The sequence below is a fragment of the Haliaeetus leucocephalus genome, unplaced genomic scaffold (genome assembly GCF_000737465.1).
Source record: "Haliaeetus leucocephalus isolate CR32 unplaced genomic scaffold, Haliaeetus_leucocephalus-4.0 Scaffold830, whole genome shotgun sequence".
Classification (NCBI taxonomy): Eukaryota; Metazoa; Chordata; class Aves; order Accipitriformes; family Accipitridae; genus Haliaeetus; species Haliaeetus leucocephalus.
Genome location: NW_010973266.1, coordinates 3,509,469 through 3,524,565, shown reverse-complemented (window position 1 = coordinate 3,524,565; position 15,097 = coordinate 3,509,469). Strand labels below are relative to the sequence as shown.

Below are 15,097 nucleotides of genomic sequence, written 5' to 3'. Positions count from 1 at the left end.
ACTCTCTTTGGGAAAAAAGTATAAGCAACTACAATACCAGCTCTCTGATCTGTCTTGTTCACTGCTTTAAGTGTGTTCTTCTCCATCTTGAGTGCTTCATTCCTGACTTCTGCAGGAGAAGTGATGCTGGCAATACAGTCCCCCCAAACCCCCCTGTGCCAGGGCTGGTTCCCAGCGCCCGCGCTTACTGCCGCCCCTGCTCACGCCCATCACCGTCGCGTCATATTCACCTTCCTTTGCTGACTCATGCATACCTCATAATCCCGATTTCCCTACTTTTGGGTAGTTTACGTACAACTGCGATTCACAAGACGCCCTTTTGCCATCTCCCTCCACCCTCCTCGCACTGAGTGCCGCATCCTCCGCATCCTCTCCATCGCAATGCAGGGCTGCAGGAACAAGCAGGGCACCTACTGTCAAAACAGGATTTACATTTGTCTCCACCTCAGCTATTCTTCCTTAATAACCCTGCACAGCAGTTTTGGGCAGGACAACAAAAGAAAAACAAAAGTGTAGATGCTATAAAAGTTGAAGTGTTAGCAGAAATTATTCAGGTTTATAATATAGCTGAGGTTTGTGAAGGTGCTCAGGCATCAAGGCGTTTACGATTATCTAAGCTTATACAGATAAATTTAGATGTTAGCATTTATAATCTTTCATAGTAAAGTGATGATAATGTTTAATCAAGAGGTCAAAATGAATATAAAGTTGTCCCATTTTCTTCTCTTTGCCCCTTTTTAATAATTCAGCGTAGAGCCCAGTAGGTAATAGATTGTAAAAGATGGATGGAAAACTAGATGTTCATGTGGAATATATTCTTCATGAAAGGTAGGAGAGAAATTGGGATTAAAAATGCTCCTGTCTTCAGCAGAAACAAGACTAATCTCTTCATTTTTAACTTAACTTGTATTTATGAGACATCAGCTACAGACAGTAAAGGAAATTGCAGCATTCACTTAAAAGCAGCGTTAGCAAGTTCTGACAGCTTGTTAAAAGCCATGACCGAAGGCAGGGTGATGCACATCCATCACCTGTGACAAGGACTTCATGGAGCTTGGCCTGGGCTTACCCTTGGTCATACCTCTGAGGTAGGTCGTGTGGCTCTCAGTGGGCTGTTTCACATTAACGGGTACACGTTCCTTAAGCTGCCCAAGGGATTGAAATACTGTCCACTCATTAAAAATAAGCACAATTATGTCCTACCACTCTATGTCCTCCCACATTTCAAGTCTGACTTCACATGTAACATAGATTTTCCAGCACTTACAGTCCAATTTCTTGCCAGATAATGGAAGCAAAATACCCAAAGCAAAGGAGCCAGTAGAAGATACAGTCCATAGCGGTGAAATCACAAGATCATATTCCATCCTTGGGATGCTATAGCATGAAACATGGCTTTGAACGCTAACTGAGTCTGAGAGATTTGGATTTCTAAGTATAATTACCATTCGGAGCATAGCCCAACATTTACTTTTCATTAATATTCCTAAAATATCCTTTTCATATGTGGCACATTGTGGAAATATATACCTCTGGAGATTATCTGGACCAACCTCCTGCTGAAAGCAGGGCCTTAGATTAGGTTATCCAGGTCCACGTAAAGCCAAGTCTTGAATACTTGGATTTGAACATGAAGTAGTATGAGTAATGCTATAAGTAGAGTCATCATTACTTTAGTGAAGCCACGTGAAAAATTAGTAAAAAGACACTCCAAAGAGGCCATAACTCAACTGGCCCTATAGGAAGGAAACAGCAAACCTGGCCCCAGTACCTGTAAAGCAGAGAAGTATTTGGGTGCCCATTCCACTTCAGATCCTAAAAAGGCAGCCTATACATCCTGGAAACTACATTTACAGATTTCATACAGAAAAGTCTAGCCTCGAAAGTAATTTTTCTTTTTTTTTTTTTTCCTTGCCATGGTGATGTTATTACCACTTGTATTTCTGCTGGCAGGAAGCTATTGCCTACAGCTGCAAACTAATATAAACTCAAACTTTCTGGGTCATCAGAAATGTGATGGACAAAGTGCTGTCCGCAGTTCCTTCATCCATAAGATAACTATGTTAAAGTATTTACACAGTGTCAAAAGTTGTTCACTGCCCCTTCTTTGCTAGTTCTTCCTTCTTCTTAAACATTTCATCTCACAAACATTTTATTGCATAAACATATAGCGCACCAAAGCTTAATATGAATGGATTTGAGCTAGCATACACTGGAGGAAAAAATATCTAAAAGAATTGGGAATCTGTAATGGTATAAACAACTTTGCTGATGGGGTAGTTATTTTGCGGTGTTCATAAAGCAGCATCTTGCAATACAGGTCTTGTAATATTCAGCTGTATACACAGAAGCGCCACAGCAAAAAGCAGGAAGGAAACAGTGTCCCATTATAACTTTCTTTAGATATTTAAAACTAGTCCAGGAAAAAAACCATATAACAGGCTGTAGCAGGTTTGCACCAGAATGGAGTATTGGACCTTAGAGATCACTTCTCTGCCTCTCTTCACCCTTTTTCGGAACCCAAGGGAACTCACTTTTTCATTTTCTCCCAGGTTAAAATCATAGCAACTGCCTTTCATTTTAATGAGCAGTGAGGATGTCTCATGCATTTAACTAAGTTTCTTATAATTTGTCACATTTAATGGCTGATGGCTATGCAAGAGCTCATTACTTTGGGGATCCTGGAGACAAAGACTGTTGTTTTGAAGCATTATTCTGGCTGTTTATACAAATTTCACACAGGAAAGTTGTAGTAAGCTGATAAACACCTTCATATATATTACAAAGGGTGTGATCAAGAGAAATGTATATCTTTACGTTCTACATTATTGCTTACACAAAAGGTGGAAGCAGTTAAAAAGGTAACACTTCCCATGTTTATTTACACCTGTATTCTTGTGTATACAAATGGTGGAAGTCCTTTTTCAAAAACCAGTATTTCTGAGCTGGTTACCTCACTTATTTCCTCTTTTTAGTAAAACTGTGAAACCAAGAGCAGTGTCCTATTTCACTTTCTAATTACTTCTAGTAAAAGTGATTCCTTCATGGCCACCACTGTATCACCAAGCCCAGGGAAGGCTCGATATTATTCTAATCCTTGTTTCTGCGGTACATCACAGAGAGACCTTAGATGGTGTTGGACAAAGCCTTGAATACATAAGTTCTTCCTACAGAAACTTCAGGAAGACATTGTTATTTGAAATTAGGACGGTATGCAATGAAGTCCAAAGCTGAAATGCTTAATTTGCTGGTGCCAGTCAGTGGAAGGTCCTCACCAACCCTCACCCCTTTACCTTTCTCCCCCTAAACCCTTTAGCACCGGTTGGCATCTCCCCTCTCCTGCTCTCCACTGTGCCATCTCCCCTTCAACAACAGACAACCTGGATTACACCTTCTCACCATTTGCACCTCAACAACCGCAGGAGCAGTCCCACTGATGGCAGTGGGGTAACACCAAGGTGCAAAAGAATGGGGCAGCCTGGGTTTTTGTACCTTGTCCTGCCCCTGAGACAGCACGCGGCTTCTCATCCTTTGCTTTTTTCCCATTTGCACACTGGGAAAATGAAGGTACAAATGAATCTTAGGAAGTAGCTTATGTTCATATACTGACCCTTAGATCAAACCGCCCACATCAGAACGGGGTAATTGCAATTAAATGTAGCCCAAGGTCACAGAGATACATGGGGGGTAAGTTTTAACCTTAGTGCTTTTGGTAAAAACCAGACTCACTCATTGACATTCTTCCCATCCACACTCCCTTCCTGGAGAGTCGATAAACTTCACTGTGGTTATTCAAGTGCACTGTAAAATAGCTGCTACAGCCCAGTGCAGCAGAAGCTGTACCACTCTGGGCATGAAGCAATCCCCACGGTACCTTTCCCTTCCCCGGGCGCAATGTTGCAAAGAAAATCTTATGTTTGCAAAATGCTTGGAGATGTCTGAAACAAATGCGTTAAAGATTTGCAAACCATTTACCTGGAGCCATTAGTTATAAAAGCCTAGGCTTATTACTATAGCCTTCTAAATAAAAGCTGAAAAGAAGATCATTTTTAATTGCAAGGAGCACGAAGCCAAGCTCAGTGCAGCCATCTCCTTCTTAAAAAAGAAATTCAGCCCTTATACAAAGAAAGACCTAATTATTTTCAGAGGCTAAGTGCTTGCATGTTGCTGGGAGAAAGAAAAATAAATTATAATTATAAATGGTTAAAAGTAGAGGTTTAATGCAGAAAACACAGGCAGAGCTTTCTCTATCATCTGATGAGCAGCATGCAACACTAACATGGCAAATATATTCATGGTAGTCCTGGAACTGAAAATGTCTGGGTTGTGCTCTGACTCACCGTGCCTTTGCAGAAGCAAGGATTACTGTTATCTGCTCACATAAAATCACTGTGGTGGGTCTGTTCCAGCCTGAACCTCTGCTCCACCAGACTGAGGTTTGTGGAAATTACTTACCTGCCTCATCGCTTGAATTAGGAAGCTGGAGAGAAAATGTAGCGTGATAGCTGCCAGACTGCTTACCATCATCTTTCTCTGTTGTTGCTACATTATTAGGTCCTCTGGGTATATCCACAAATGCTGGAAGTTCAGAAACAAAGACACTTTGCAAAGGGTATTTACTACCCAAATAGCCTTCATTTGTTTTCTCTTTATTAATCACATTATTTTCTGTTAAGTGGGCACTCAAGTTTGATCTGAGTGGAGTCTCGTTTTCTCCTAGGAGCTTTGTTTGAAATATCACCTCTATTGGCTCTCCATTAGCTATGCCATCTACTCCATCTGCTGTTAATCTAGACGAACTGCAATTTATATGGAAGGACAACACTGATCTATGAATTTTTTGGTAGTTAATTCGAGGTTGGTCAATGCATACATTGAGCGACTTGTCTAAATAATAGATGGTATTTGGACACTGCTGAGAAACCTGAAGGTGGACACACGAGGTGAAAGAAGGTGGTACTCCCTCTCTCCCATCACTGCTTTGAAGACCCACGCCGTTCTCCTTGTTTCCAGGGTCAAAAAGCTGTTTTCGTGGCTCTTCGCCTAATTGTGAGCAGGATTCAGAAATCTTTAATGGAGAGGCACACTGGTTTGCTTTGCCGGGTGGAGGCCAGCAACGGAAGGCAGCAGGGACTTTGCTTGAGGTTGGGGACACGGTGCTGGGCTCTTGCACAGCCCCGGGTCCACGTGCTGGGTCGCTGGAGCCCACAGCAACACGCCTGGCAGTAATAGTTATGGAGGCAAACCCTTTCTGCTGGTTTTGACACTGTTTTTCCTCTGCGATGGGAGAGTCCAATGGAGAAGTGGCATTGTCTAAAGATGCTTGAATTTCTAATCTGCTGGGAAGTACCATAAATACTCTGTTAATGCCGACTGAACCATGGTTAGCCAAAGATTGCTTCGTGTGATAAGCTCTGGGCTGGGGGATCATGGACTGCATAGGCAAAGCGGGCCAATTTTCTTTTGATTTATTCTCATCAGTCATCTGTGAAATGACTATCATCGGTGAAATCAATGTTGTATTTTGTGATGACAGAGATTCCTGCAAAGGAAAAGATTCATATTGTCTACGTACTCTATTATAATATATGTAACTGTTTCTCATGTACCGTCTATCACACCAGACAGTTTTGTTTGAGATTTCATGTTAACTTTCTATTCATACTAACTGTTTTGTCACTTAAAAACACAGGCTCTTGAAATCAGCTCTGAAATGTCTGGGAGACTTCAATGAAAACCTTATCACTCTGGCGCAAAAAAATTTAAAAATGTGTATTCTATACAATTATTTCAGTATTTAACCCATTGTCGCAGCTGGGATTTGTGGCTGCTATGTTTGTTTAAAAATGGACATGTCAAAGGCAATTGCCAGTTGCAGACTCTAAAGTGCTCTTTCATGATGGACTGCTGGAATTTAAAATGCATTTAAATATACTACAGATCATTATCCTGAAGGTCCACATGTGCCATCACATGCTGCAGAGGACATGTGGGCACCAGGGTCATGACTGCTCTACAACTTCACCGGTTATAAAGCATGGAAAAACTTCTCCATGTTCTCTCCCACAAAAGTGATATAATTACCTATAAGGGCTCCAGGTACTGTTTTAATTCATTAGTTCCCTCTTACTTGTGATTACTTGGTGGCATCTATCAATGATGTAAAACTACATATGTCCAAGAGTGATTGACAGTGGCCCAGATTCATTTTTCCAACCGTGACAGGAAACATCTATCTTGATAGACCGTACATTACTTCACTCGATGTGACAAAGGAGGTGCTTTTACGTTAAAGCTAACCTGAGTTTAAAATCTCCTGCTATTATTATCCACATGGCTGGTCACATAAGTCACATGCAATAAAGCATCTGGCCTAATCTCATTGCTGCTGTAAATTGGCTGATTAGATTGCTCCTGCCCTGTGTTCCTAGATCTCCCAATTCTAATAGAAAAAAAAAACCACTGAACTGGCATGCAAAAATCTGAGGATTAGCTTCATAATGAAAGCTCATCCAAGTTCATTTGGGGTTTAGGTGCCATTTGCTAGCTGTACTGCTCCTGCTTGTTACAAATTCATCTCAGTCATCTCTGGGTGTCTATCATCCGATAATCAATGCCAGTACTTGACAAGCATTTCACAAAACATAATATTCATCTTCCTCTAGGAAGACTATGTGAGTGACAGAGTTGTGACCTCCTGGGTGCCATGGTCATCCTTCTTACGGCTTGGGTGCTGGAGTCGGGACACGGCACCAAAGCCCATGGGGAAAACCAAAACCATTCCTGGTCTCCTGGGCTCCATGCATGGAAACAACACAGAAAACAGGCTCCTTTGTGACTCTTGGGAAGGCTGATTTGGGGACCCAAACAGGTAGAGGTAGATCAAGAGTTTATTAACGAGGTGAAATGCCAAGTAAATTTTATCAATTCTTTAAACCAGCTGCCTGTGGTTTTGACAATTCAATAATTTCACAGCCCCAGGGAAAGCATTTTCTTCCTTCTTTGTTTCTTTCATGCTTTGTAACAACATTTGCCTCATATTTTCTGCACTGCATTTACTTCTACCTACAGGTTTAAGACCTTTGCATGCCTTCCAAAACTCTCAACTTCCCCAAGATTTCAACAGCACACCAAAAAAGAATGTTCTTTGAAATACTTTATTTTGGATGCATCTCTCATACTCCAGTAGTTAATTTGACATTTATTTCTTTTGTTAAGGGCTGCACAGATGGAGACATTCTGCAAGAGTCCAAAGGCATGTCAAAAATGCTCCTGATTAGCTTCAAACTCAAGCACCAATATTTTAAATAATTTACTTTTCCTTTTTCTGCTTGAATATATGTATTCATTCTTCCCTCCTCCCAATCTTTGGCAAAGAAATGTATCTTTAAGGTTTGACCTGCTGATCCTATACTCATTGGGATCTTTCAAGCTTCACTGCATCTTGTGAAAAAAAATATGCACTTACACAAAGTAATTGTGGTGAACTGAAAACCTCAGGCTTTATCTTGAGAACATTAGACAGAGTGTAGTGATATTTGGGATACCACTTGATTTAGTCTCCTGGCGTGTTTTTAACAACTTTTTTCCCCCCACAAAACATGCAGTTTTTTCCCCTTTACCAAGAGCTCACAGAATCACAACATTTAGCCATCATTTTATTAGGCTTTTCTGCTGCTTAAGCTAAGCCTAGCTAAACAAAACCAAATCAAATACCCTGCTCAGCAATCAGCGACTGTTTTTTAAACCTGAATGCATTCTGCTGACTGCTATCTAAACACAATTTATTTATTTTACCTTGGTAGAGCTTGATTTTCTCTCCCCAGCACTCTCCCGCTGAAGGCCTGTGCATGTCCTCTGACCGTCAGTGCCCCATTGCTTTTGTGTCACTCCTGGGGAAAAAATGCAGAGAAAGAAATATTATTTTCAGTGTCCTGGAGGCGATGAGTTAGAAAACGTGGGTTTAAATGGAGACCAAGCAGGAAGGAAAGAGCTACTGTAAATGATCTGATTGCCCTAGGACCTGGTTATTGGAGGGATGATCCTGTTTCTCCCTCTTCCCTCAAAACACGCCTGGGACCCTGTTGTGAAAATGTGTGTGTGGACTGCCTCACAGTGTGTTCAGGGCTGATCCAAAACTTGAATATGTCTGCTTTTGTCTTCCGTGGCTTCAGGTGTGAGTGTGGAGGATTCGGGGAAGATGGGAAATGCGGATTTCGACAAATGTCACTTTTGTCTAGTCTGCAGAACTGGGAGCACAAATGAGCGCATTAATGGGCTGCATGCTACGAGTTTGTTTTCATTTGAGCTAAGCCACCTTCACATTTAAAGAACTACAGTAATTTTAAATCATATTCACAAATTCTATTACATCATAACTTTTCTAGTTCAGTGATACTATTACATCAGTACATCGCGCTCTGATTTTGTCATCTTTTGTCTTCTGTGAGCACTAGCCTGCCTGCAGCTTTTTACACAGAGCTAATTTCCATACAACATGGAGTCTGGGCTATTGCAGTGATGCATTACATCTGCTGTCAACAGTTTTGCCAGAAATTACATTACTTTCTATTTTGTAGTAAGTGTCCAAAATTAATTTTCAAAAATTCTCTGTTTGGGCTGAAATCTCTTGACATTACTGGCTGTTGCTTTATAGCAACAAGTCACACCACTAGTAAGACCTTTTGTATTTTGTTTCTTTCACTTAGGCAGCCTGCCACAGAAGTTGATAATTTTTTACTAAGTGGAATTTCAGTTTCCATGTAACATTATATTAACAAAGGAACATAAATCAGCTCCACTTTAAGAAGTGTTCATTAAAGCATATCCACCATAGCAGGCTTCCTGGCTTCATCTCCGTGGGTGCAGCTAAGGAGTAGGAGAGGAAGAGGAAGGTATCAGGTCTATCCCCCAGCGAGAGATCTCCTTGAGTCCCACCACAGCACAGAAATCACAAAACACTCACGGGAGGTTTGACAAACCTTCTACTTTAATAAAGTATACTTTAATGCTTTACTGGCACAGCTCCAAGATGCCAAGGCCACTGCGTATATTCATAGCTGGCATAGCTGTTTGCTTTTGTCATTGAGCAACAGAAAGTCCTGAGCAACAGAGAAAACAGCTGGACTCATTAGCCACAGTACGGAAAAAAAAAAAGAGAATCCAGAAAATAGCCAGAGCAGGGGGCCCACTAGACATTTTTTGGCAAAGAAATAATGCACGGTTGCAATCAGTGAAAATGCAATGAACCTGATCTAGCACTGGATCGTGGTAACTGCTGGCACAAACCAGGGGTGGGATGCCCTTGGCGCCTGCTCCTCACCCTGTGGTGGTACACGGAGAGAAGGAGGTGCTGTGCTTTCTGTGAAGGACAAAATCCACCTGCATCCACAAGCAGTGGGATGGGGTAACTGCTGGGTGAGCCCTACGGAAAGGTTATTTTCAGTGTATCAGTAGTGCGATGAATTACACGTGAATACCCTCACAATGAAGAGCTGCTACATATGCTGTCTTATTTACTTTTTAAAACAACTGAACAGGGAATAACTTGCAGAGAAGGATAAAGGAGAAATTCTTGGACTGAGTTAAGGCAAGACCTCAAAAAATCCAAATGTTTGATAAAAAAAAATATGTAATTAAAGCGACTTCAACTAAGTTATCAATATTTCCCTCAAATGCTTTACAGTAAGAAAACCACAGTTGTCTCAGATCGAGCTGGAAAGCTACAACAGGAGAACATCAGCTTGTGAATGTCAACCATTGCACGAGGAAATCCAGAAGGCTGGCCGGAGATAAATCAGATCCAGAGAGGCATGTTTTGCCAGATGGCCTTTCATGAATTTCATTCAAATGTATTTTCGGCACAAGAGAAAGACTGAGTACTACAGGGTCAGACAAGAACAAGTTGTCAAAGTCCATGCCGTAGATTACATACAAGTTATTCTTATCAGAGTAACCTCCTGTGATTAGCAATAATCTGTAGGTAGGACCTTCCAATTTCCCACAGATCCCTTGGAATAGATTGGTTAATTCTTGCTTGTCTAGCTTTAAAAAGTAGCTGTTTCTGCAGCAGGAGAGATAGAAAGAAGTGAGGTGGGAAGAAGAAGAAGAGGAGGAAATGTTTATTTTCTTTGCTAGATCATCCAGAGTGGAGTTTTGCATTGCATTTTGTACCATATCCCGTGCAATGACATTCTCATATTACTATGGTAATCCTATTGTTGGAAAACCCTCAAACTTTTGCCAAGTCATTTAATCTAGTTGCTAAGATAGATTAAATGGCATTGGTGGCAAAAGCTCTGGTATTTTTCATGATATTATTAAATCTATTCTTGGAAGCTTCACATTTGTTAATTCATGTCAACAGAACAAGCAAAAAAACCCCAAACCTTTAAAATGAGCTTGAATCCGTGCTTGAAATGAAGACACTTCAGAGAGCACAAGGGTTTAGCTGAGATATGTCACATACAGAGTTTTCATACAAATTCTCATTGCTGACAAAACACATCGCGCTGTTACTCTTGTTACACAATGAAATGCAAAGTTCAGTTTTTGCCTGGTGCGAAAGCATGAAAGAAATGGCATTTCAAGTACTTTCCATCTCTGTGGGGAGTATGAGAAACTTATTTTTATGCAAGTTGAAATCCCAAGGATTTGTTTACCCTCCCCGGACCTTCCCTTCCCACCGTGAAGCACCTCTCCAGCTTACGAACGGGAGATGCGATGAGGAATAGAGGAGCAATTGCTGGCATATGAATTTTGTCCTATTACATCTTTGCCCTTTTTATTTTTTTCCTCACAAATACTGTTTGTTGAACCAAATGATACGCTCCTTGGCAAGGCATCTGGACATCCGGCTACAGACCAGGGTTTTCCTAATTACGGAGTGCAGCTGGAACCGATTCTCCCAGTCTCGAGTGCCTGGATGTCTGCCTCGGGCCAACTGGCAGCCGGCTCAGATAATGATTCAGAAAAGATGTACTTGTAAATCAGCTTGCTAAAACACAGATAGATTGCAAAGGTGAGGGTGCTGGTGAAAAATAGCGGAGTGCGAGTGTTTGGCATGCACAGGACAGCCCAGTTTGTAGCCAGCTGAGGTTTTGTACAAAACTTGAGACGCACATGAAAACAGTCCATGGATAATGCTATTCTGCCAGTGTTTCAGGTCTTTGCTAGACACATCCAGACTGCCATGCTGGGGGGGTTGTTCGATGACACCCAGAGTGACACTGGGCAGAGCTGGGATGACTTTAGACCATGGGCCCTGGCCTTGTCTCCAGGTTTTGTCATGCAAGTTGCATTCATTTGCTATTCATATGCTGACAAACTTCAAACGCAATGTCAGCACTTCTGATCTCCTCCGCTCTGCTCCAAGCCCTGCTTACTCTGCACTGACCGCGTCTGCCATCCTCCCCGACCCACCAGCGTCACCTCAAAACGAACTCCTCCAGAGGCTCCAGGAACCTCCAGCGCTTCCCTCAAAACACCATAAACAGCATCGCAGAACAAATACGCCGGTATGAAAGGGGGAAATTTCCCCACTTTACCAAAAAAAGATCTTTTTTGTTGATCTTTAGCCCACTAAGAGACCTGTGAGGGGAGTCAGGCTCCCTCTCAGGTCCATGGCAGCCAGGGTCCCTACAGCCCCCAGGTCAGCACTGTTGATTATCCAAAAATGCTCAAATTCCCCACGTGGGACCTGGTAGCTAAAGGACGTTAATGGCTTGGCTGCAGGGTCAGGCATCAGAGCAGTCACTCAGCTAATACAATGTCTTTGGCATCACTTAAAACTTTTTTTTAAGCCTTTTTCTCCTTCTATGCATTATTCCTATCTAAATTATCAGCAGATAAACTATATTATTAAAACCAACTTGGAGGAAGTAATTGATACTTTATTCTGTTTAAAACATTAGATTTGTTTAAATTTGCTTGTGACTTTTTAAATTCAAATATCTAAGGAAGCCTTGAGGAAAAGAGTACCATCATTAAAGATTCACCATGCTCCCTCTCAGTAAGGCTGGGAGAGATCATAATTCACTTCTTCAGATCTGAAGTGAGTCATCCAGAAAAACCATCCGGACACTACAGACACATCTAAGATGAAAGCTAAGTCAGAATGAACACCAGAATCAAATCCACGTCTTCTGGTCTTCTTCATGTGTCATAAAGAAAGAATATCATAAAATTGCAGAGACTATTGTCATCTAAAATAAAACTGAACAATAAATCTAAAGTTCACATGCCCGGTACTAAAAGCAGAGACAGACGAATGCTGAAAATCCCACCTTACACCGAAGTCCCTGCTGATATTAAATTGATTTATTGGGAATCTGCTGGTGAATGTTGTGTTTACTTGTTAACGGGGAGAGCGATGCATCTCCAGAAAGCCTTGGCACAGGCACAGCCTTGCCATCCTTCAAGGACGTTTTCCCGAGCCTTCAGAAGTGATGTTAAGTTCAAGGAAGAGGTGAGGTGGTGTGTTGGCAGCGGTCTGAAGGCAGCGTCCCAGTGAAGATGGGGCACAGGCAGGGCAGGAAGGCAGCCCCACAGCCACAGGTGGATTTTAATCTCTTATGGTCTCATAAAAACACACCTGACTTTCATCTCTGCAGGATTTGACATTCAGCAACCTTCATGTAAGACTAGACAGTAGCTTTCGCCGAGATACTTAAGGAGCACATGATGTCATCCTGATAGCTCGAACACAGCTAGAAACCACGCTGTACTTAGCCATCAAGAGAGGATGACAGAGGGAGAGCGCATCAGTCCTGTTAAAGCATCTTTGCTGAACTCCTTTTAAGAAGTAGCGTGCCCCTACCTACAATGGGGGTCAAACAGCAATATAGATTTAAAGGAGGAGAAAGCAACTGCCAACTCTTTACTTGAAATCTTTCTTGTCATGAAAAAAACCCAAACCAATACAAACAAGTACTTTGCCACAAAAGGAAGTACTTGAACACAGTTGCACAAAGATAACATTATTTTAAGGCAGCTTTGTTGGGAAGATTTTCAAATCAGAGTATGCAGAACAGGCTGAAATCATTTCGGACTGAACAGGATTCATTATGTAAACAAAATAGAAAAATATTTTTTTAAGATGTCAGGATGGATTTTCTTCTATTACAAGTAGCATCATGAGATTTGTTAACTGAATTATCTTTCCCTGCTTGCACACCTTGAAGCTGTAGCTGGCTGCCTGCAGAGATGATTACAGGATCCGCCATGGAATGGACAAATGAGTTCTGGTCTGCAATCGAAAAGCCAGAAGTCGTAAATCTCTCATTATCCGTGCCATTAGAAGCAAGGTGCTCATCAGGGGGCTAGAAAGAGCACAGGAATTATATCTTGAAACCCATGCATAAGAGAAAAAAATATTGTGTTTTCATTATGCACCGCTATTATTCTTTATCTTCACTTAATAAAATAAAGTGGAGAATCACCTCCAGCATATCTTTCACACACACAGAGACAAAATTAAGTAGATTCTTCACTTTCTCCTTTTCCCCTTTCTGCTCCTTCTCCAAGTTCTATTTCTTTTTTTTTTTTTAAATTTTCAGTAGTTTGGGGAGGAACACATTCGTAGGTTTCTCTAGGCAGCATAAGCTTACACTAACAAATCTCAGTCCCTAGAAGCAGTGACTAACTCACCAAAACTGCTGAAGCCCAGCTGTGTGGACATAACTCAGGCCAAGGACTCAAATGGGAGTACACTGGAAGATTTAACTGACATAGGTTTGATTTCTTCAGCCCAAATAACATGGTCTGTCACTGGAGCTCCCTGCTGGAGCTCTTCTGAGATCTTTATAAATTGTAGTAGGAGCAGAATGGGGAGCTCAAAAACAGGGTGTTAGGGGGAGGTTATCTGTAAGACATGGAGAATTGGGGTAGATCACGAGGGATAATAAGGTTTAATAGCCAAATCATACCCTTTCATAATTTTTCTCCAGTAGTTTCATTGTAGAAATGGAAGAGATGCCATAAATGTTACAGGTTCCTATTCCTGTGGCAGTGAGAGGAAGAACTGGAGCCAAGGAGCAAGCCATCAATCTCCCCAATGCTGATGAGTCAAATGACAGAGGTCTTGAAGCTCCATGGTTCCCCCCACTTTGGTAGGACTGCCTCCCACCCACCTCTTTGCACTGCTAAAAGCAATGCTAAATTGTCCATATACTTCACCATGATTCTGGGACATAAATACTTTTGTATCATTGGGACACATTTTCCTAGGAGGATTTTCCAAAACAGTGAGACATCATGCACGAGTAGCAAAAAACCAAACTCTCCTTGGAGAAGAGGTCTCCTCTGTAGGTAATCCTGGCAAATTCTGATTCCTGTATGAGATGCTCTGTCCTCACACCAAGGCAAAGGGCAGCACAGGGGAGATGACACGTTTGGTTTCTTGTCCAAGTTCCTGTTTGGTGGCCAGCTTACTCTTTTGGAAAGCTGCTGATACCGAAAAGTTATTTGGGATTTTTTAAACAAGTCCTCCTGTGAGGTCTCAGCAGCTCTGCAGCATCTGCAGAGGAATCACCGGGAGGGGCTTTGTCCTGAAGGTGACGTTTGGGACCATGCGAGAAAAGGCAGATCGATGGCAACCAAAGATGGAGATGAAAGGGTGACAGGCTCTGAAAGTCTGTCACTGGCATGGCACAGGAGGCAGGAGAGGAGAAAAGCCAAGAGCAACGCGGCTGCTGGAGGCTGTTTCATGTAGAAATATGTAGCACTGACTTTTGGGTTAGACAAACTTGAATAAAACATTGAAATATGAACACTAGATGTGCCAGACGTTTGTACAGAAAAGAAGGTAGACAGGAGACAGAGACAAAGAAAGGAGGCGAGTCCAAGCAGCATCAACAATTAAATTTTTCAGGTTCCACTTATCTCTAATTTTATGGCATTCTGAGTACTATTCCTGGTTCAGATCCTTGCACTAAGATGCATTAGGACCTATTGTAACATTATTTGGCTTACTGACCACTGAGCACCTAAGGTGCTCTCAAAATAAAGACGTAACTAATAGAAACATTTCATACAGAATGAGCTATTGGAAGGGATCCTCCACCACTCTCAGAGTTCCCTTCACAGCATGTTATTAAGA

The 15,097-nt window shown here is 41.8% G+C and overlaps 1 protein-coding gene across 1 annotated transcript in view; it reads right to left on the bottom strand.

Annotated features, from left to right (window-relative positions):
- The window catches only part of LOC104840765 (chromosome unknown open reading frame, human C10orf90), a 65,444-nt gene that overhangs the window by 26,185 nt on the left and 24,162 nt on the right, over positions 1 to 15,097 (bottom strand). Inside the window, 3 exon segments of the mRNA XM_010581958.1 lie at positions 1,134 to 1,139; positions 4,456 to 5,542; positions 7,798 to 7,892. Coding sequence (XP_010580260.1) covers positions 1,134 to 1,139; positions 4,456 to 5,542; positions 7,798 to 7,892 — 1,188 coding nt within the window.